General features: G+C 33.5%; 1 protein-coding gene and 1 long non-coding RNA gene across 2 annotated transcripts; both read right to left on the reverse strand.

Annotated features, from left to right (window-relative positions):
• Window positions 1-8,849: 8,849 nt before the first annotated feature.
• On the reverse strand, window positions 8,850-9,782 carry LOC103930695 (protein LURP-one-related 11-like). The gene is made up of 3 exons (XM_009340062.2): window positions 9,549-9,782; window positions 9,228-9,458; window positions 8,850-9,023 (listed from the first exon to the last, which is right to left on the reverse strand). The coding sequence occupies exons 1-3, from the start codon at window positions 9,780-9,782 to the stop codon at window positions 8,889-8,891; spliced, it is 600 nt and encodes a 199-aa protein (XP_009338337.1). The 3' UTR covers window positions 8,850-8,888.
• Window positions 9,783-15,751: 5,969 nt separating this feature from the next.
• LOC125471728 lies at window positions 15,752-17,406 on the reverse strand. The gene is made up of 3 exons (XR_007253799.1): window positions 16,332-17,406; window positions 16,230-16,241; window positions 15,752-16,007 (listed from the first exon to the last, which is right to left on the reverse strand). It is a non-coding gene; the product is annotated as an uncharacterized LOC125471728 (long non-coding RNA).
• Window positions 17,407-21,331: the final 3,925 nt, after the last annotated feature.

A 21,331-nucleotide genomic window follows, 5' to 3' on the forward strand; every position in this document is an offset into this window, starting at 1 on the left:
TGAAAATATCGATATACATATTTGTTGAAATATCATTGAATATATCGATATCTGTATCGATTGCCTTTGATAGATATGGTGAAAATTCACTCAAAAACATGAGAATTTAAAGTTATTGTCTAGGAAATGTCATATGAAGCCACAACACATATATGATTCATAAATTAATGACTAGATACTAAATAGAAAATAAGTATTGAAATATCGATGGATATATCTAGAACTACCAGAATTGTTGCTATATTAAAACCTAGATTTAGCCTTTCTTGTAGAGCATATCATGATTCAAGTCTCGCAAACAATGCTGAATGATGGTCTCATTTTCTAAGAAAAGTTGTCATTATATCATCGTCAACCTGACTCAATCCAAGTTCCTACGCACAAAAAATAAAAATAAAAACTGGATTGATCAAGCAAAAAAGATCATAAAAATTATAATAAATAAGAACAAAGATAAGTAAGTACATGGATGTGATGTTCAGCAAGATTCCAAGCCATTATAAAGTACTGCACTCCATCGTTCAATTGTCCATTCCATCTGCTAATTTCATCACCAGTAGCACCCCCATAGACAAGGCGTAATATGTCATTCCACGGAGGGATTATGATTAAGCTTCTAGTATTTTCCTCACTACAAAATACCTACAAGCCACCCTCCTCTCAAAGCTCATGAGAGCGAAGTGGTTATGTAGTAAGTATTGAAATGAGCTGTGTAATGATAAAAACAGTTTACGTTCAATTAATTTTAAAAACATCAATCAAATACATAAACTTTAACAAATATACAAACACTTACAAGACAGAAGTAATGCATAATCATATTGAACAACATAGGAAATGCACTGGCCCACGAAAAATGTCTTGGAAAAATCCTACCAGGCCCCCTCGATCATCAATAGCATTGCTATCACATTTATTCTTTCAAAAAATGGCCACCACCTGGCTTCCACTCCAAAACATATTTTGCGTTCTTATGTTCCAGTGACCATCTACCCTTTTAAAATCCTTAGCAAAGGTAACAAGTCGAAAGAAAATAGGCAAGACCGTACTATGTATAGCAGATATGTTAAATGGCTCCCAAATTTCATTCCCAACCAAAAACTTACAAAATGGGCTTAAGATCCTGTCCGTGAATAAACAGACCGTTTGGGCCATTAACGTGAACAATTATCCTCAAAAAAATGCTAAGAAATAAACGACTTCGAATCAGATTTCCACTTTTTTCTATTCTTTCATATCTGATAATTTAAAAACCGAAATATCCAAACCATTTAATGTACCATCATATAACTTGTAGGATAGCGTACAACAAACAATTCTACCAATTGAATACAATGTTGTGGTTGTAAAGCACCTAGAACCACCATACATATATGACACACACCGATCCAGAATGTCCGTTAGGACTCCGAATCGAGTTATGCTGGCCAACACCTGGAAAGTGATGAAGCCATAAAGTATAGTGATGTGGAAAATATGAATAAATTTAAACCTAAAACTGCTTAAATATAAGAGTGCGTTGTGAGCGGGAATGAACTCATTTCACACGTGATTACAGAGCATAAGTAAAGTACAGTAAGGTAAGATAAGGATTATACCATCATAGGTAGCCACCTATACTGGGATATGCCAAGAATCCTCGTCAATACGAAAGCTCAGCTACTAAAACCTGGAGGGACGAAAAACAGAAAACTTGATGGAGCAAAAACAAAGCTTTTTAAAACCATTTCTCTTTCCAAAAATAATAACCCCTTATTGTAAAATCCGTATAATTTCTTAGAAAATAGTAATACATATGTATGTAGAAATCATGTTCAAGAGTAGTGAAAAACTAAGTATATACCATGTTAAGTATCACAGCAATGAAATAAGTAAGTCAGGTGAAATAAATCAATGTAAAATGATATGCCAGCTAAAGTCACCTAACGTAACATGTACGACTCTAAACCTGCACACGAGTCGGAACCACCTAATGTGGTATGTACGACAAGCTAGGTGTAAATAAGTATGCTCAAGTGCTACGATCACGTGAAGGCTATGCGAAGTATCGTAAGTCACCTACAAGTTGGAACCACCTAATGTGGTTTGTACGACAGGCTGGCACCTGCCTTGCATCCAAGGTGAGAGTGTGGTGCGGGAGGTGAACGATCACAAGGCTAGGCCCTGACCTCGGGCCAAGCACTAACACCGGGATGTAGGATAATGAGTACCAAATGCATCCAAGCATAACCATATACATCACAACCACTAATATCATAATGTACTCACCTGTAGCTTACCTGGGCTCCGCAACATCATGCAACATTATGCAAAGCTATACTAATGCATAGACTAAAATTTAAAGCAACCATGACATGACATTTTAAACGAAATTCCACTTAAAACCATTTCTGGGAAAAATGGGAACCATAAATACGTATATATAGAAAACCAAAAAGTCTACTCACAGAACATGATGTCAGGTCGAACCCGCTTCGCGGCCTTAGAAGATCCTTGCAATGCATTTCGCCTAGAAATGAAACCGTTATGTAATTATGTATAACGTATTAACGTATAAACGAGTTTTCCAAATTTCTTTTCTTGTTTTCCCCCTAACTTTAGGAGCTCATTTCAAGCTCAATTTTCAACCAAATTCAATGATTGAAAAGCCAACTAGAAGCTAGGAATGTGCGAAACATGTTTGTACCAGTTTGAAGTCAAATAGTAGCCGAAGTTGACCGGGGAAATGGTTAGAAAGTGGCCAAATGGCCATGGGTCCAAGTTTTCCAGAATCTGAGAAATTTCATCCCAACTTTCAGAGCTAAATTTCTAGCTCAATTGTCAATCAAATTCGATGATTCAAGAGCCATAGGAAGCGTAGAGAACAAGTCCATACTAAATTAGAGCAGAGTTTATGTCGGTGTCGGCCAGCACAACTCGATTTGGAGTCCTAGCGGACATTCCGGGTCAAACCCATCATGGGAAATTCTCGTGTGAGTTCCTAGAAACAAAATAGTGAGGGCGTGGTTGGGACCTAAAGTGGACAATATCGTGCTACGATGGAGTCGAGCTCGGGATGTGGTGGGGGCCTAGGCCGGGATGTGACATATACCTAGTGTTTAAAATATCAATATCAGTAGAAATATTGATATGCAAATTTGTGAAAATATCGATGGATATATTGATATTTGTATTGATTGCCTTGGATGGAAATGCTGAAAATTTACTCAAAAATATGAAAATTTAAAGTCATCGTCTAGGGAATGTCATATGAAGCCACAACACATGTATGAATCATGAATTAATGATTAGATATTATGTAAAAAATAAGTATGTGAAATATCGATGGATATACCTAGAGTTACCATAATTGTTGCTATACTAAAACCTATATTTAGTCTTTCTTATAGAGCATATCAGGATTCAAGTCTCACAAACAACAGCATGATGGTCTCATTTTCTGGGAAAGTTGTCATTATATTCTCGTCGATCCAAAATCCTACTCCAAAAAAAAAAAAGATTGATCAAGCAAAAAAGATCATAAAAATTAAAATAAATAAGAACAAAAATAATTAAGTACATGGATGCGATGTTCAACAAGATTCCAAGCCATTATAAAGGACTACACTTCATCGTAGAATTGTCCATTCTATCTGCTAATTTCATCACCAGTAGCGCCCCCATAAACAGGGCGTAATATGTCCTTCCCTAGCGGGATATGACTAAGCTTCCAAAAAATTCCTCACTACAAAATACCTTCGAGCCACCCCCCTCTTAGAGCTCATAAGAGCGAAGTGGTTATGTAATAAGTATTGAAATGAACTATGTAATTATAAAAACAGTTTATGTTCAGTTAATTTTAAAAACATCAATCAAATACATAAACTTTAACAGATAGAGTAATGTAGAATCATAATGAACAACATGGGAAATGCACTGGCCATGAAAAATATCTTGAAAAAATCATACCAAACCCTCTCGATCATCAATAGCATCGCTATCACATTTGTTCTTTCGAAAAATGACCACCACTTGGCTTCTAGTCCGGAACATATTTTGCGTTCTTATGTGCCAGTGACCATCTACTCTTTCAAAATCCTTAACAAAGGTAACAAGTCTTATGAAAGTAGGTAAGACCGTACTATGTATTGTCGTTGTGTTAAATGGCTCCCACGTTTCGTTCCCAACCAAAAACTTACAAAGTGGGCTTGAGATCCTATATGTGAATAGCAACAGACCGTTTGGGCCATTAACGTGAAAAATTATTCTCAGAAAATGCTGAGAAATAAACGACTTCAAATCAGATATCCACTTTTTTTTTATTCTTTCATATCTGTTAATTTAAAAACTGAAACATTCAAACCATTTAGTGTACCGTCATATAACTTGTATGATGGCGTACAACAAACAATTCTACCAATCGAATATAATGTTGTGGTTGAATAAACTGTTGTGGTTATAAAGCACCTAGAACCACCATACATATACCCAGTGTTTAAGATATCGGTTTCGGTAGAAATATCAATATGCAAATTTGTGAAAATATCGATGGATATATCGATACCAATATCTGTATCGATCATCTAAGAAATGTCATATGAAACCCCAACACACGTATGAATCATGAATTAATGATTAAATACTATGTAAAAAATAAGTACGTCAAATATCGATCGATATACCTAAAGCTACTAGAATTGTTGCTATACCGCCAGTAAGCATTTGGGGCATTTGGGGGTATCTGTGTGGTCGATCCTACTATGAACCAGCCTTTGAGGATTTTTGTCAAACACCTCCTTGGTGTCCTGGGCATTCTCAATAGAGCCCACGTTGGAGAAGAAGTAGTTAGGCGAGATCTTGCCGGAGGTGGTAATGCACTGTATGGAAGGGGAGAATTGACCGGCGGTGGCAATTGATTGGATGGAAGTGCAGAGCCCTAGATTGAGAAGGTGGTGGATTGACATTCCGAGAGACGTGTGTGGGAATTTGGGCGATTTTCTAAAAGAGTTAAGAGAAAAGTCAAAGAGTTGGAGAAATGACCAATGGAGAACTTTCCAAAACCTTATTGAGATTTGTTCAGTGTTTAAATATTAATATTGAAGAAAATATCGATATGCAAACTTATGAAAATATCGATATCGATTGCCTTCAATGTAAATGATGAAAAGTTGTTCAAAAATATGAAAATTTAAAATTATTGTCTAGGGAATGTTATATGAAACCACAATACACATATGAATTATGGATTAATGATTATATACTATGTAAACATAAGTATGTGATATGTGAGAAAAAAAAAACTTATTCTAATGAAAAGTAATAGAATGCTTTTAAAGCATTTCACTAAAACGAATAAATTAAACATAATTTAATTGAAATATTCGTCGTGAAGGCAACACAGATTTTATTAAAGTAAACAAATACAATAAATAAAGAAATTAAACCAAATAAAGTAGCATAGGTGAAAGAGGGAAAAAGAAAAGAATAATAAAAGTAAAACATAAAACTTGTAGCTAAACAAAACTTTGTGGATTTGGATCCAATTGAAGGATTTAAAAAGCAAATCCACACAAATTGGAAAGAAAAAAATAACGAGAGTTGTAATTTATTTACAACTTGAAAAGAAAAGAATAAAAGAAGTAAATCATACAATTAATACCCTAGCCAAATTCGATACAATAAATCCGCATAATTGTGGATACGATTGAAGTGAAGGACATTCATCCAGTGATTGGATGGATAGAAAATTTATGAGACATGATGAAAAAAATTAGGGAGAGTTTGAGTTTTGGGAAAAATTAGAGAAAGTTTTGAGTTTTGGGGAGTTGATTTGTGTGTCTTTGCGTTTTTGTTCAAAACTGAAACCAAATTGTTTTTTCGCATTATGGTTAGGTTTCAATCGAAACTGCTTCAACCATAAAAATCAAATTGTTTAGTGCAATTCGGTTTACGTTTGTGTTTTAGTTTTTTATTTCAAGTGCCCACTCTTATTTGTAATGGGATAAAACTACTTTACGACATGGAAAAGTGCTTCTGATTGTGCTTGACGAAAACACATAGACACGGTTTTAGCTCATTTAAGCGTCACATCTAAATGTTTTATGGTAAAAAACTTGTGAGTGTTTTCCATAAACACTTCAATTTTCCTATAAATGTTTTAAATAAATATAATAAAAACACTTTTAACTAAGTTTCCTTTAGTTGTAACTCCAAATATGCCTTGAGATGAGAGATGTGGCTGGATCGTGGTTTAAAAGTTGGCCCATCCTTTACTAGACATCAGTCCTTTTGTTTTTATTTTTATTTTTTATATAACGACAAATACTTACTAAGGGGAGGAGGAATAGTAAATATTGGTATTTGTAGCCCTTTCACTTAGAAGAAAACAAAAAAACTATTAGATCATAATATTAAGTGACGACACTAGTCACTTTTAAATGTTCTTTTTTGCTTATGGATATTTTGGCACATGATAAGTTTGATTTGACACAAATTGAGTTATAATATTAAGTGATGTAGCTGATGACATAGTAGTATCTTAGATCTCGTTTGGCAGGTTAGAATTGGATTGAGATGAAATCCAGTCTAGCTAGATTTGACAAAATCATGTATGGCATGAGTATGTACGAAAGGTTAAGAATTTAGGCCAAGTATTGTTCGGTTAGGTTTATAAGAGATTTACACAATGTGAGCATGAACTTTAAGTGGTCTACTATGTACTGGTAAAACATGGTAAGATTATAACACGACGCATTGTCAAATTTAACTTTGGTTCCGTTCTATATTAGGAGTGTCATATGCGAGACATGACAATAAACCATTTTAATTAGAATAGTCCTACCAAACAAAGCCAAATTAGTGGATATGGATAGTAAATATGACACTTTGTCATTAGATCTCGTTTACATAATCGTAAACAAAATAGGAGGATTGGATTGAAGAGCAACTAAATTGAGAAGGAGTTGGAATGGGGAGGAGTCAAAATCAGATTCCTTTTGAAACTGTTTACTTAAATGTTCTAGAATCCGAGTAAGAATAAGACTGAGTTCATATAAGTTGTTAACTAATTCACCTAAATCAAAATAGAAATGAATATGATTAGTAAAATACTCTTATTTTAAATAACATATTTATATGCTAAATGATTGGATAATTTTTTATTCAAATGAATGTATCATTAGTGATATTTTTTGGAACATAATAAAACCTTAATAGTAATTACCCTATAAACATTAATTATTTGTTTTTTATTTATTTATATGTTTTTTTTTTAATGGATCAGTTGGTGGCTTCGCCATGGCAATCCACCCTTATGGGGGCCAGGAAGACTCACAAAGACATATTAGTCTTCCCCTAGCCACCATCTTGCGATTCACCATCTTGAGATACAGGCCTGCAATTCGCCTCCAACCACTGGCCACCCGATGGTGGTTTAATCCATATGTTTTTTAAAGACACATGAAATTCAAGAAATACAACCTAGCAAAAGGTCATTTTGTTAGCTGCATACAGCAGTGGTCGGCAAAAGTCAAATTATAGTAAATATCTAAGGGCATAATGGGTAAGAAAAATTGATTCCGATTCCTCCATGCTCCCGGAATTGGATTACCACCTCCATCAAGGACTCCAATTCCTTCAAAATGAGAAATTGAAATCCTTTTGTGTGGATCCCACTTTTCTTTTTATTCCTTCAAGTTTAGTGAACGGAGGTATATCCTGTAATCGGAATCCAATTACACATTTTGATTTCGATTACGGGTTCATAAACGGTATTAATAAGGCAAAAATAGCTAAATTTAACTTTCCCTAAATTTGACACAAAAGTGATAAACAAAAACCTAAATAGTTGATCAATTTCACGAAATGCATTTTTAGGATGTCTCTTCTTTTCACTATTTTGAATCATTTACAAAAGGCTTTTTAGCTAAAATAGTCCTTGAGGTTTGCATAACACATCACTTTGGTCCCTAAGATTAAATCAATAGAAGTGGTTCATGAGATTATCCAACATCAATTATTTTGGTCCTTCAATGCAAAATTATATTAAATAAGGATCAAAATGACAAATATTCCCTCAATTTAATAAATAATGGGCCAAAATGATATGACAAAAATTAAAGGTATTTTGGTTATTCTATTCTTATTTAATAGAGATTTTTCAAGAAATGACCAAAATGATTGATGATGGACAAACTCAAGGACCAAATTCTATTGATTTCAAATCTCAAGGAGCAAAATGATGAGTTATGCAAATCTCATGGACCATTTTGACTAAAAAGCCTTTACAAAATACAATCCTAATCCAATTTTTGATTCTAAAGTAAAAATAAGGTGGAAAACTAAGAGATCCTCAATATATATATATATATATATATATATATATATATATAAAGTAGGCCCTTTATACAAAGGGATCCCCATTTTTTGAAAAAGAATGGGGATAATATGTGGGGCCCACTCTACATCGAATTTCAACGAACCGAATAGTCTATTTTGTTAGTCTCAATTCATAAATCATCCTTACAAAAATTCAATTCAATCCGAAACCATTTGCCTATTTAATTATCAAGATCAAATTTCGTTGTTTCTTATATAACAAACTATTCGTTCATTTCTTTGAATCTAATTAGATGTCTTAAATATTTCCGATTTGGCTAATATTTTGCAAGGATGATCTATGAGATACAACTTACAACATAGACAGGTTTGGATCGTTAAAATTTGATATGGTGTGAGCCCCACAACTAATTCTCATTTTTATAAAAAAAAAAAATATATAGGATCCTGCTTCCTATAGATATATAGATATATATATATATATATATATATATATATATAACTATCTAAAAATATATAGGACAATACGACTTGATTTGACTTGACTTTGTCGTTAACTTGCTTCCACACTTTCACATTTTACGGTTGATGAGGCCACACACAACAAGAAGCCCTACGATGAGACTATGATCTATGAACGGCTCTACTACCATTGTCAAAACATCTTCTCCCAGAACCACTCCACATGTTGATTGTTTCCTCTTTACCTGTTAAATAAAATACCATTAATTAGTATTAACATGATTTATCAATAACCTATTATTTCAGTTATATTAGTACTCAAAAATTTATATCATGAGCTCATTACTGATGAAAAAGAATGAGAGAAAAAGAGAGAGAGATATGAGCACACAATGAACAATTGAAATACTAGAACAATTCCCAAAATATAAAGGTAAGACAAAATTTGCCTCTGCAACTGGTCTTCCAAACTTGTCAAGTATCTTGTAGGATGACTTGCTGCTCAAGCTTTCTATTCTGTATTGGTGTGGTTGGTTCTTGTCTAGCCCTACAACAACCTTACACTGCGACCTTCCTCTACACAACCTATAACTTTTTTTTACTTGAAATCCAGGCTTTTTTGGGTTCATCTCTTTATCTGTAGATCTGTAGCCCTCCCAAACGCCAAGCAAATTGAATTTCTGCATACCAAAAGCACCAGTATCGTCAGCAAAATTAAGTATACTCTCCATCTCAATGGAGCTATAATTAGCTAGCTACTATAAAATTACCTTTCTTTGTATGGTGAATAAGGTTTTTCCTTTCAGATCCATAAGATAAACTTCTCCTCTACATTTGCAGTCATAGTTATCTACCCGATACACAATTTTGCCATTCGAATCAAAGACCGTGCAGCCATTGCCATTCAGTATGAGTGACTTCATCCATATGGTGAATGTTTCTTGTTTCGAAGTAAAGTATTCGGCAGGGGAGGAGAGTGGTGCCTCAGGGTGAACCTTTATCATGAACATCAGGGAAGTTTATGTTTTGATGGTACATTCAGCCCCAAGAGGTTTATATGCTCTCAAATGCACATGCATGTACTAAAGAAGCTACAGTGAGAAGAAACTAAATAAACTAATTAATGTCTGATGATAACTTGGATTATGACGTTTGCTGCTTGAGTTTGAAGATATGCATGACAAATAAAAATTCTAAATTTAATTGTAATTAATTTGAGTACTTTTTATTAAGAAATTACTAAAGCACACACCCAAAAAGGGTATTATCATTTTTAATACCCAACTGTCTTAAGAAACGCATTGAGTATTATTAATCTTATAAAAGGGTAAATCCTACAGTCTTTAATACCCAAATGTCTTAATATCATATGATCAATACGAATCTTATCACTAACTAAACTAAGCAGCTTGCCCTATGTCATCTGCGGCTTTCACTGTAGCTGTATGGAGTTCAGCTCATCAGCTAACCTACCAAGTGCATATATGGTTCATTTGCAGATATTATATATATACATATATATATATATGTATATCTGTGTGTATATATATGTAGTTCACTCTTTTTTACTTCAATGCAAGCCCACAGTTGCTAGGTCAGCATATACAGGTGGTTTCGAACCAATTACTTATTGGAAAAATCAGAATTTCCTGATCACTTGGGAAGTTTTGTTTGTTGATCTTGATCATGACCCTTACTTTTTGCATATAAAACCATTTGTGTATTGACAGTTTGTCTGAGGAGTAGGTTTGAAATAATCACTAGAATTTCATAGCTAGAAGGTTGGATTTGGCCGCACATTTTGTATGTACTTGTCGACCTGCAGGCTGCAAGTTGACAAAAATGAGTGCGAAGTGAGTCTGCAGCTTGGAGAAACCTACTATATATGGCATTTATATCATGCTCCTTACAAAGGTTAAATACAAAGAAAGGCATGAAATAAATTAATAGTGTATGACCCATTCTGGGCTATGTATATAATAATTCATGGGTTATAAGGCCATCTCCAACCCAAGGATGGCCAGAGGGCTCGTTTTAGCCCTCTGGCCCTCCAAGATATTAATATTTTAATAAACAGTACAGGTCATGTTTACTTCCATCTCCAACCGAGGGCCAAGGCCATAGGGCTCGTTTTAGCCCTGTCACAAAAAACCGTTTCCAACCGAAAGCCAAACATAATTTGTTTCATGTTACTTAATTTAATTTAATGTTGTATAATGGCTTGGGAAGTTATAGGAAATAAAATAGAAATTAAAAAATATATGAAACAAATTTTGTAAAATGGAAGTTATAGGAAAAAAAATAGAATTTAAAAAAAATATGAAACAAATTTTGTAAAATAGAAGTTATAGGGAAAAAAATATAATTTAGAAAAAACATAAAACAAATTTTGTAAAATAGAAGTTATAGGAAGTTATAGAAAAAATTAGAAGTTATAGGAAAAAAATTGTGTAAAAAAACTAAATAATAAAATAAAATTGTAAAAAAAAAAATACAAAATAACGGCTTGTTGACTTCAACTAGTCGTTGCATTTTGAAATTTGGCCTAGAATTCCTATTCGATATAACCAACAGGAATTCTAGAATTTCTGGCCCAGCCCAGGGCTGGCTAGTTGGATTGGGCCAGTCGGTTGGCCACTTGGCCCTTTCAGATTCCATGGGGCCCACGAGCCCTCTAGCCTTGCTCTCGGTTGGAGACGGTTTTCGAACTATTTTCAGCTCTCTGGACCATTCGGTTGAAAATGGCCTAATATGTATGGACGGATTTGTACTTAACTAGTATTGTAAGTAAAATACCTTGAATGGATATATTAGTTATAACATCATATGACTATATTATGGTATCACCCAAAAACTTATTTTAGAAGTACAATATTCATTAATGAGAATAAATAGATACATAAAGACGTTGTATGTGCTTATAAGTAAATTTAAAAATCAAAGACTATCATCAACTGATAAGTTTCCAGTCAATGTGCAAGAGATTGTATATATCCTTAACTAATTGCAGGTTTTCAGCCTTCTTATATTTTTAACATCATTTACAATCTCTCTACTATCTGTTACGTATTTAATTTCTTTCACTTGACATTTAAACTTTGCTTTGTAAATTGTTTGGCTGCTACTTTTTGACATGCCTGAAACGTTTCTTTCTGATTATTCTTTTAAGTCTAAATTGGCATCCAATTAATGGTATTCTTTTATTGTGTTCATTGGATAAGATCTAGCGGAGAAGAAAATATATAATTGATGGCTGACTTATCTGGTTAAATACTTAATACATTTCTTTGGTTGAGTATATTTCTGCATGCATGCTTCTTTAATATTTCCAGTTCCAGGCGCCATTGGATTCTCATCATTGATTTTTCCTGCCCCTTCAATAATACTAATTTCTTAATTTGGAAAACACATACTTCCAATGTGCGTTGGGTATTGGGACAAACATGTCGCACCGACTTTAATATTCAATCACAAGAACCATACATTTAGTCTAATTTTTTAATAAGAGGGGGAGGTACCAGCTACTAAAGGATGTGGCGATTGAGGGCATTCGTTGGGGGAAAAACCAAGAGAAATGTTAGGAAACTCACTCAAAAAGTTAGTCTCTCTAGACTCTCCACCACCATGTATGCCATTATATTTTCTTTCTATTAAGAGAAATGCTAAAGAACTCTTAAAAAGTGAGACTCTTCGTTAACTTTCTGTTACCTTATATTTTTTGCATAATATTTGATAATCAGATGACAGAAAATCTGTAAAGAATCTCACTTTTAAGATAGTCCTATTAGCATTTCTCTTTTATTGAATCAAATGTTGAAGAGGAGTTCCCTCATTAGTACATTAAAAATTAATAATTAAGCGATGAAACCCAGAAGCACCAAATTTTAAAAACTCCATGAAAAACTTCTCTAACCCCATATCTAATATATATAACCGGAAAGAAAAATATGAAGTTTGAATCTGTAGCGAAGAAAATCCTAAGATCTGAATCTTCATCTTTGATTCTCTTTCTCTCTCCCAAAATTTAAGTTTGGAATGGGCTTCTCTCTCAAATTTATCAACTCCTAGTGGCAATGAGAGCCCAAATAGTTGAGGAGTTAGAGAAGCAGGACATTTGTGTTCATAAATTTTATTGTTTTAAATTTAATTTCTAAATCTTGTAAATCCTATGGCCATGACCAAATTCATAGAAATAGAAGCAGGCTAATTTTATAGACTGGTGCACCCAAATTAAAGTTAGATTAAAGTCGACTTCTGAGTGAAGTGACAATTTTTAAGTTATAAGAGCAAAGTTAGATTAAATTCGAGTGCTAAAAGTGTAGCTATAAATAAGCCTTTAAGAGCATCTTCATCTGTTTTAGGAGGCCAAGGGTAAGGCAAGGTTAAGGGCAATGAAATTGTCGTTATTATTCACTTTATGCAGTAATTGTCTTTGTACAAGTTCATCCGTTTGGAAGGAGGGAGGGCAAGAGTAAATGCAATTACTCTTCATATATATATATATATAAAGTCTATATATGAAGTCTATATAAAGTCTATATATATTTATATTTATATACTATTTATGTTTTCTTGGCCTTATCCTGTCATTATTTCTCAAATAAAGTCTAATTCCATTAAATTATTTCAAATACAAGGGAACATCACAACATTACAACAAATATAATTAATTTTAAACAGGAGGATAAATCTTCTTCTCAGTCCATCTTCTCTTAAGAGTATGGACCTTCCTCATCTTCCGTGGAAAATCTTCATCTCATGACGTGATTTTTTTACTTCTCCAAAAACATTTTGAGTTAGGGGATTCATCGTCGAGGTGTTGAGACATGATCTACCAATCTTTCTCCTCTTGCCTTTCTTGCCTATTCAACTCATTTTCTCTCACTTTTGCTTCATCTCTAGTCTTATCTTGCTATGTTAACCTGTCTCGTTCCATATTCAGTGCATGTTGGCGAGCCAATTCGTTATCTAATTTTGAATAATCATTATTCGAAGCACTCCCTCTTGCATTCTTTTTTCTTAGCAGCATTCTTACCAATAGGCCTCAAGATTTTTTCAGTTTGTGCTACCAATTCATTTAGGACCCTCCAATGTCGATTCAGTAGTTGATTTGTGCAATGGAGTCTCATTCAACTAAACTTGTGGACTAACAGGCCGAACTTTGTACTTCAAAGTATATTTCATAATGTTAACATATGTGCCTTGTTAATGATTTCTTATTATCAAAATTGAACCACGTTTGAGCTTGTAATTGCTATACAAAATTGTGAAACAACATAAAGATTTATGCAAGAAAAGTAAAAAAAATAACGTATTAATTACATTTTTAAGTTAATAATAAAAAAATAATATTACCACATCGGCTAGATTAAGGCTACTTCAATAAATTCCTTCCGCTTTTCAAGGGCTTCTTGCCAAGCTTTCAAATCTTTATGCAGATGTATGTACCTATTTGGCATAGATTGTTCAGTCCGGATGTGCCTTAAATCTTCTCAAGAAATTGTGCATGAATCTTACTTCGCATGTGTTGCACCCTTATCTCATTTCCCATGATCAGGTCATGAGTAACAAGCACCCAAGCCTGAAGCATAGCAACATCTTCCCCAGTCGACCAGTTTGACTTTTCTTTCATATTTCTTGGTAACAAAAAGATTTGGAGTAGAAAACAAATATAAGAGATTGTAGTAAAAATAAGTACTGAGTTGTGGTGTGGTGTTGAGAATAAATAATATGATTGGGTATTTATAGAAAAAAATTTTGGGTATTTTTTGGTATTTTTAAAGTTATTATTATTGGATGCCCAAGATCTTGCCATGTGGCAGCTACAGATGAAAAGACAATTTTTTTCACCATTGAAAGTCCAATAGCTCGGATTAGGCTTCAGTTGAAAGAGCAGCCGAATGGATTGCCTCTTCTTTTGTGGACTGGTGGAGGGCTTTTTTTAGGGACCAGGAGCAATTCAACCCAATTGTCTAATCAATTGGAGAATTGGTGGAGTTGCTCTGAACGTTTCTATTTGAATTTAATAAAATTTATACCATGTACTGGAGAAAAAAATCCAGTAATTAAAAGATTAAGATGACATATGATGAGAAAGCAACGACTGTTTTCGAGGTTACGGCCGATTCAATTTGTCAGCCTTGATGTGAATAGGGATTGATTGCTTGAGACTAGCATGGCTGCATAGGACTAATTAGAAATAGTGCCCGCGCGTTAATGCGGGATTAGAAATCGTATGGAAAAATACGTTTCAAAGTTATAATATATTGTTACGGATTGTTAATGTTATCTACACTGAAAGATGTTTGAGGTTTTTGAAAGAATTGTTACATGAGGAACGTGAATTGGGTGAATGAAGCTCTTAGAATTCTTTGAATCACTCTATGAGTAGCATTACATCTGAATGATTGATCGTATAATAAAAATTAGCAAACGAGTGTAATATATGAAAGTTTTGTATGTATAATTCAAACTTGCACATATTTATGCATGTTTTGCCAATTGTTAGAAACTGCTAAGATAACAATTGGTATCACGTAATTGGTATGCTATTAACATAATGAATTCTGTGAAGCAAAAAAATGATATGGAATTTTAACTTACGATGCTAAAGATGCTGTGTAAGAGTAGCTGGGTCCTTTGTGTTTTATCCATCAAAGGCAATGCAACTGTAGATTGTGGAAACTATAAAAATTCATTCAGTCAAAAAACAAAATTCAATAGTTATAAGTAAGGTGAATATGAAACCATGAATGTAAGATATAGTTGACAAATTTGCAAATTCATTACAATTTCATAAAAAATACTAAAACTGAAGATCTTAAATTCATAAAGTATCCAAAATTTGATAAGCACGTTAAAATAAGTATTCATCACAACAATAGCACTGAAATTGAGTTCTTTTGTTTGCCAAGATTTTTCCAGCAACTAAACAGATGAAAGTATAGATAACGAAACAATCAATTGAATGAAAGACATTGAATTCAATTTTTATGACAACAAAGAAGAAAAACAATTGATGTTGTCGTAGGTCATTTTAATGAAATGAAGAACATTGGCTTACATGGTTGGAGGCAGGTAGGTGATATGAAATCTTTCATCTATGTATATTGCAAAACATTACGAAAGTAGTAAAAAACAATCCTCACAGATAACAGCAAAATAATAATAAGACATATTTGTGTTGAATATTGTAATCCTTCTTTGTAATTCTTCAATCAACTCTGGACCTGAAATATAAGAAAACCGTATAAGGTAATCAAAAGATACACAATGCTCAAGTATAAAACAGAGCAGTGAACTCAACGGTTCAAAGTTCAAAGTATAATATCCGCCTCTGGTACCAAGACAGCTATAGCAGTCACTGTCTTTAAACTATCGTTAAGTTTTCTGTAGAATGCTTCGATCCCTTTAGGATAGTTGTAAACGGTAATAAGCTTTTGAAATAGTACCTCCGCACGTATCTGGACAAAATCAGAACAATGAATCGATAACCTCTATTTAATCAGTACGCATAATAAAAAAAACCAGTAGAATAATTCTAAAGGGACTACCTTTCGTGCTCAGATGCCAAATCAATCTTCCACTCTCCATGGTTGTCAAACTTCTTACCTTTTTCACATCATCAATTATAAGTAATACGTTTAAAGGGTGTTTTAGCAATTATTATTAGACGATCAATGCAAGTTTTATGAAATTAATGATTATTTCTTATATTTAATTTTCACAAAAACTTGCTACCACCTAAGCTAAGATCCTTTGCAACACAACAGGAAACACCAAGTTATCGAACACCATTCAAACCAACCAAAAACCCAAAAAAAAATATCAGAATCAAACCGAAAAAGCAGAGAAATTAACAACCCTGACTACTAATCGAAGAACAACATATGCGAGCCATAATCAACCATTACACATATTTGGACAACAATTTAGGAAATCAGTGTATCGCAAAGTGAAAGCAATCTCACACTTGCAATGACACTTCTTATTAGTAGAGCTAAACTACAAAAGCACTCAGCAAGTTATGCTGTGAACAACCGAGGATCGAATACATCTACTCTACAATATAAACAAAAAATTGAAGGGATGTGCACCATTAGTTCGATCCAAGATCTTAGAGTCCATCTAGTAATAAGTGCTACCATAACTACGCAATGAAAAAATACAAAAAATTCAATCTCAAATTGTTTGCTGATCATAAAAACAAAATCCATGCAACTGAACCTAACTAATACACAGCTAGGCTGAGCCAAAGATTTCAATTTATTGGACACAAAAGCAAAAAGTCACAGAATTTTATTAGGAATTATTTTCCTACGTTTTCTCGGCTACCAAACAATGGAACCCATATGTGCTCCTCACCCAGATTATCAATGAACGCCTATTTTTCAACTAGATAGGAAAATTTCCCACGAAACCGAAAGCTAGGAGCTTTGAACAATGAAATTAAAGTTCAATTAAACCAATTTACAATCGGATGAGATGGAAAATCAGCTAATTAATGCGATTCGATCCTTTTCTGGACCGATTTCCCAAATATTTCACGGAAAAAAAAAAAGAAAAAGATTAATTAACGATTTTGGGGGTGTATTCAATTGGGATTTTGAGGGATTTTAATTCTTTTAATGAATCTAGAGGTATTAAATTAGGATTTTAAGTGATTTTCTGAAATTCAAGGTGTATTCAATTATAATTTTAAGATAGTTTATTAAAATCCTTAGAAATCTGGATGTATTCAATTAGGATTTAAAAAAAATTATGACATTCCAGATGTATTCAATTAGAAATTGATTTTAAAGAATTTGAGAAAGTTGAGGAATTAGAGGGAATTGGAGAGATTTCCTAGTGTATTTTAAGTATCCACAAATCTCACATCTCCCCATGAGATTTCAAGGGAATTGAATCAAACCTTTATATGAGAGAAATGGAGATCTTGATTTGAAGAGAAATGGTGAAGCACTAAATCAAGCTACTTGGTGCATAGAAGAGTGAGGCGAGGAGGGAAACAGGGAGAGTAGGAGTCAAAGCAAAGAAAAGGTGGGCCTACAGTCTGAAACGATGGGGGAAGCATCCAGAGAAAAGGTGGGTCGAGATACTAAAACGGTGTGGGAAGAAAGGGCAAAACCGAGATTAGCGTAAACAAGGGAGGGCATTTTTGCCCGTTCACTGTTAATGAACAGTAACCGAGAGTTTAGATTTTAGTATATGATAATAAATATAATCTGGCTTAGCTGATAATTATAAACTATTTAATTATGCCTTCATTTTTGTGGAAGTGAAGTGAACCATTGGTTACATTGACTTTCTTATTTGCTTGATAGAAAGGAAATTCGCTTGCCAAAGTTTAAGGCATTACACAGTGGTTTTGTTTTTTGCATGTTTTAGTTTACCAAATAACACAATTCTTGTAGCAAAGGATGTTGCAAATAGTCTCATTATTGTAAAGATATCATCTCGGTATGCAATTAAAATTGTCATTATATATTGTCATATTATATAACTAATCTTCATATGTTGTCAATGCTATCGATAATGTCCAATTATATTGATGACAAACAGTTTCAAATAATCTTTTAGATGTCGTAAATAAAGCATCAATATGTTGTCAAGGTTGAATATTTTCTTATCGATACAATATACGGAAGTGATTTTCACACATCTTTTAGCCTCTTACACCCTCTTGCTTTAACATGGTTGTTGATATTCAATCCGATGACCATAAATAAAAAGAGATGTGTGAGAAAATAAAAATTGTTATTATGTTATTTGAGAACAATGTTATAACATGGTTCTAAAAGACGTTAGGCACTAGTTAGACGGTGGGCACTAAGTAGATTAGGCAGACTAAGCAAACTAGGTAGATTTGAATAAATTTCATATAAATTAATTAAATTACTACATTATATATACATATACAGTAATATGGTACAAAATAAATAACAACATATACTTATATATAATAAATCTTTATAAATAAATAAAAACATATTTATAGATATTATATGAGGTGGGAGTTTTAGGTTAGTGGTCTGGTGGAAAACAGGTGGGGCCTTAAAAGGATAAGAAAAACAAAAGTTAACAGAGGAAGATAGTGGGCCTCTTAAGTGAGGGAAAAAAAAAATTTAAATAATGAAAAAAAAATCAGCAAAAGAAGGAAGCATAAAACGACGACGTCAAGCATTATATAAAGAGCCAACTCATCATCTTCTCCACGATTTTGTGCCCGTCCGTCGACTCTACATCTAAAAATTTCCAAATTCCGGCTCTCCTTCACATGGCCTTGCCCAGCCCCGCGCATACCCCCCCCTTGCTCCGCCTCATCCTACCTAGCCCCGCCTAACCCCACCCAACCCAGCCCAAGCAGCTGCATGATAAGCTTGCCGATTTCATAATCGATTCGAAATTAATCGTAGCGGCCGGTCTGTCGCCTAACGCCTAAGCGGCCACCTTTTATAACATTGTGTTATAGTAATTGTGCTATTAAGCAATGGCCTACTAAAATATGGGCTCATTAACATATAAAATAAATTTGGGTCTCAAAGTGGGCTAAGTGCAATGGGTTGAGGATGCATTGTTTTTTACTAGTTTTGGGCTTCAACCCCCTTGGCCCCTTTGTTACTTGCACATACGGACATGCCTACTCGGTTGTTTCTCCTCTTTGCGTAGCGCCCTGCGCAAAAGTGAGCAACTACTACTCTAATTAGTAACTATTTTGATAATTGTTGTTTGGAGAGCAATAATGGTGAGAATGAGAAAATGGTGACAAAAATTAATAAAATATATGTATTTTAATGCATTAGTCATCATTTTTGTTGCCAGTTTTTCATTGACAACATCATTGTTACCCTAGCAATAGCTACCAAAATAGTCACTAATTAGGGTCGTTATTTCTCACTTTTATTGTGGTGACAAGAAACTTCTTCCTCCATACTAGTGAAAAAGATTCGATATAAGCAATTTGCATGGATGCATGCATTATGTTGGCATAAACAAATACTACCAGTTCGAAATTCAACCTAGATCCATGGCGTCTTAGTTTTGCAATAGGCGTATTTTATAAATGCGGCATCGTCACAGGTGGAGAAGACCCACCGTTTAACTCTTTTCTTTTCCATAAAAGTATATCATTAAAAGTCTATGAAATTAAGGAGTTTATAATAGTAAAATTCTATCACTTTAAAAACTCAAGAAAAATCCATATAAATATTAATACACCACACTCCCCTAAGCTTCCACCAATCAAGTTGAAAGTTCAAACTTGGATTCTCTGGTAAATTTAGAATCTATTTCCAATTGGAACATAAAAAAGAGAAGTACAATTCTCTTCCAAGATTGAGAAGAGATACACTACTAAACTAAGAGCTACTTGACGAATGCTTCAATAGTAGTTGAGTTCGTGTTTATTTTTGGGAAGTCTTTTGGATATAAACATAAATCTATACTCCTCTAATTCCAATTTGACACGGTTTCATACACAAATTATTCTCAACAATTATATTCAAGAAGAAAATATAAATTAAAAGGTATGATAGTGATAGATTTAGATTATGCATCTGTAATTAGGAACAACTAATCATAATAAATAATATCTGAATGTTGTGTTCTTCATGGCTTTGAGTAGTGTGTCAGCTGTGGAGCTGCTAATTAAAAATTAGGAAATTGTGTGATCAGGGTTGTTTACCCTAATATCATACTTTCTATTTCTACTCAAACTGTCGGTCTAATAACCAGTGTCAGCATTGAGGGTAACCGGAGTAAGAGGCCCGACTAGAGCCCCATTCTGGAGGGGTCTTTTTTTGTTTTTTTGTTTTGGACCATCGATATTATTTACATTAAACGGAAGAGGATGAAATAGTCTTACAATGAGCTAGCGATAATTTGATTCAAATTCACCTTTGTCAATAATCGAACCTAAGATCTCTCACTTACTAGTGAAGAGGAATACCACTAGACTCGTAGTACTAAGTGACATTTTTTTTTATAAATTAATATTACAAATTTCGTATATGTTCAAATAAGAAGTTTACATACTTTGGGTCTTTGCTTTATAATTTTGCAAGTACTTGCCTCTGCAAAAGAAGTTTTTCAAAATTAAAGGTTGATCAAATCTTTCTTTGAATATGTCACAAGAAAGATTGAATGAATTAGCTATTTTATCAATTAAAAAAGAATTAGTTGGAAAATCAGGTTATGTAAACCTAATTAGTACATTTGTGTCTCAAAATGAGAGACGTGTAATATTTAAGTAATGTTTTTATATTCTTCTTTTTTATATTAATTTTAATAATATTTGAAGTAGAAATCAACTTTTTGATGTATTTTTTTCAACAAACGATATTGCATCACAATGGAAGAGAAACACCATTAGACTATAATACTAAAGAATTACAAAGAGTTGAGGGTCAGAGAATTTTAGGGCCTTACTTCAAAGGCTTGCATAGGACCTCTAAATTCTCAAGATTGGATCTGCCAATAACAAAGATTCTTCCTGCAACTTTCTTTATGTACCCATATATTTATTTGAACATTCATCAACAAGTGAGCGTCAAGA

Source organism: the organism of the source record quoted next, unplaced genomic scaffold (genome assembly GCF_019419815.1).
Source record: "Pyrus x bretschneideri cultivar Hongxiangsu unplaced genomic scaffold, Pyrus_bretschneideri_v1 Contig61, whole genome shotgun sequence".
NCBI classification, from domain to species: domain Eukaryota; kingdom Viridiplantae; phylum Streptophyta; class Magnoliopsida; order Rosales; family Rosaceae; genus Pyrus; species Pyrus x bretschneideri.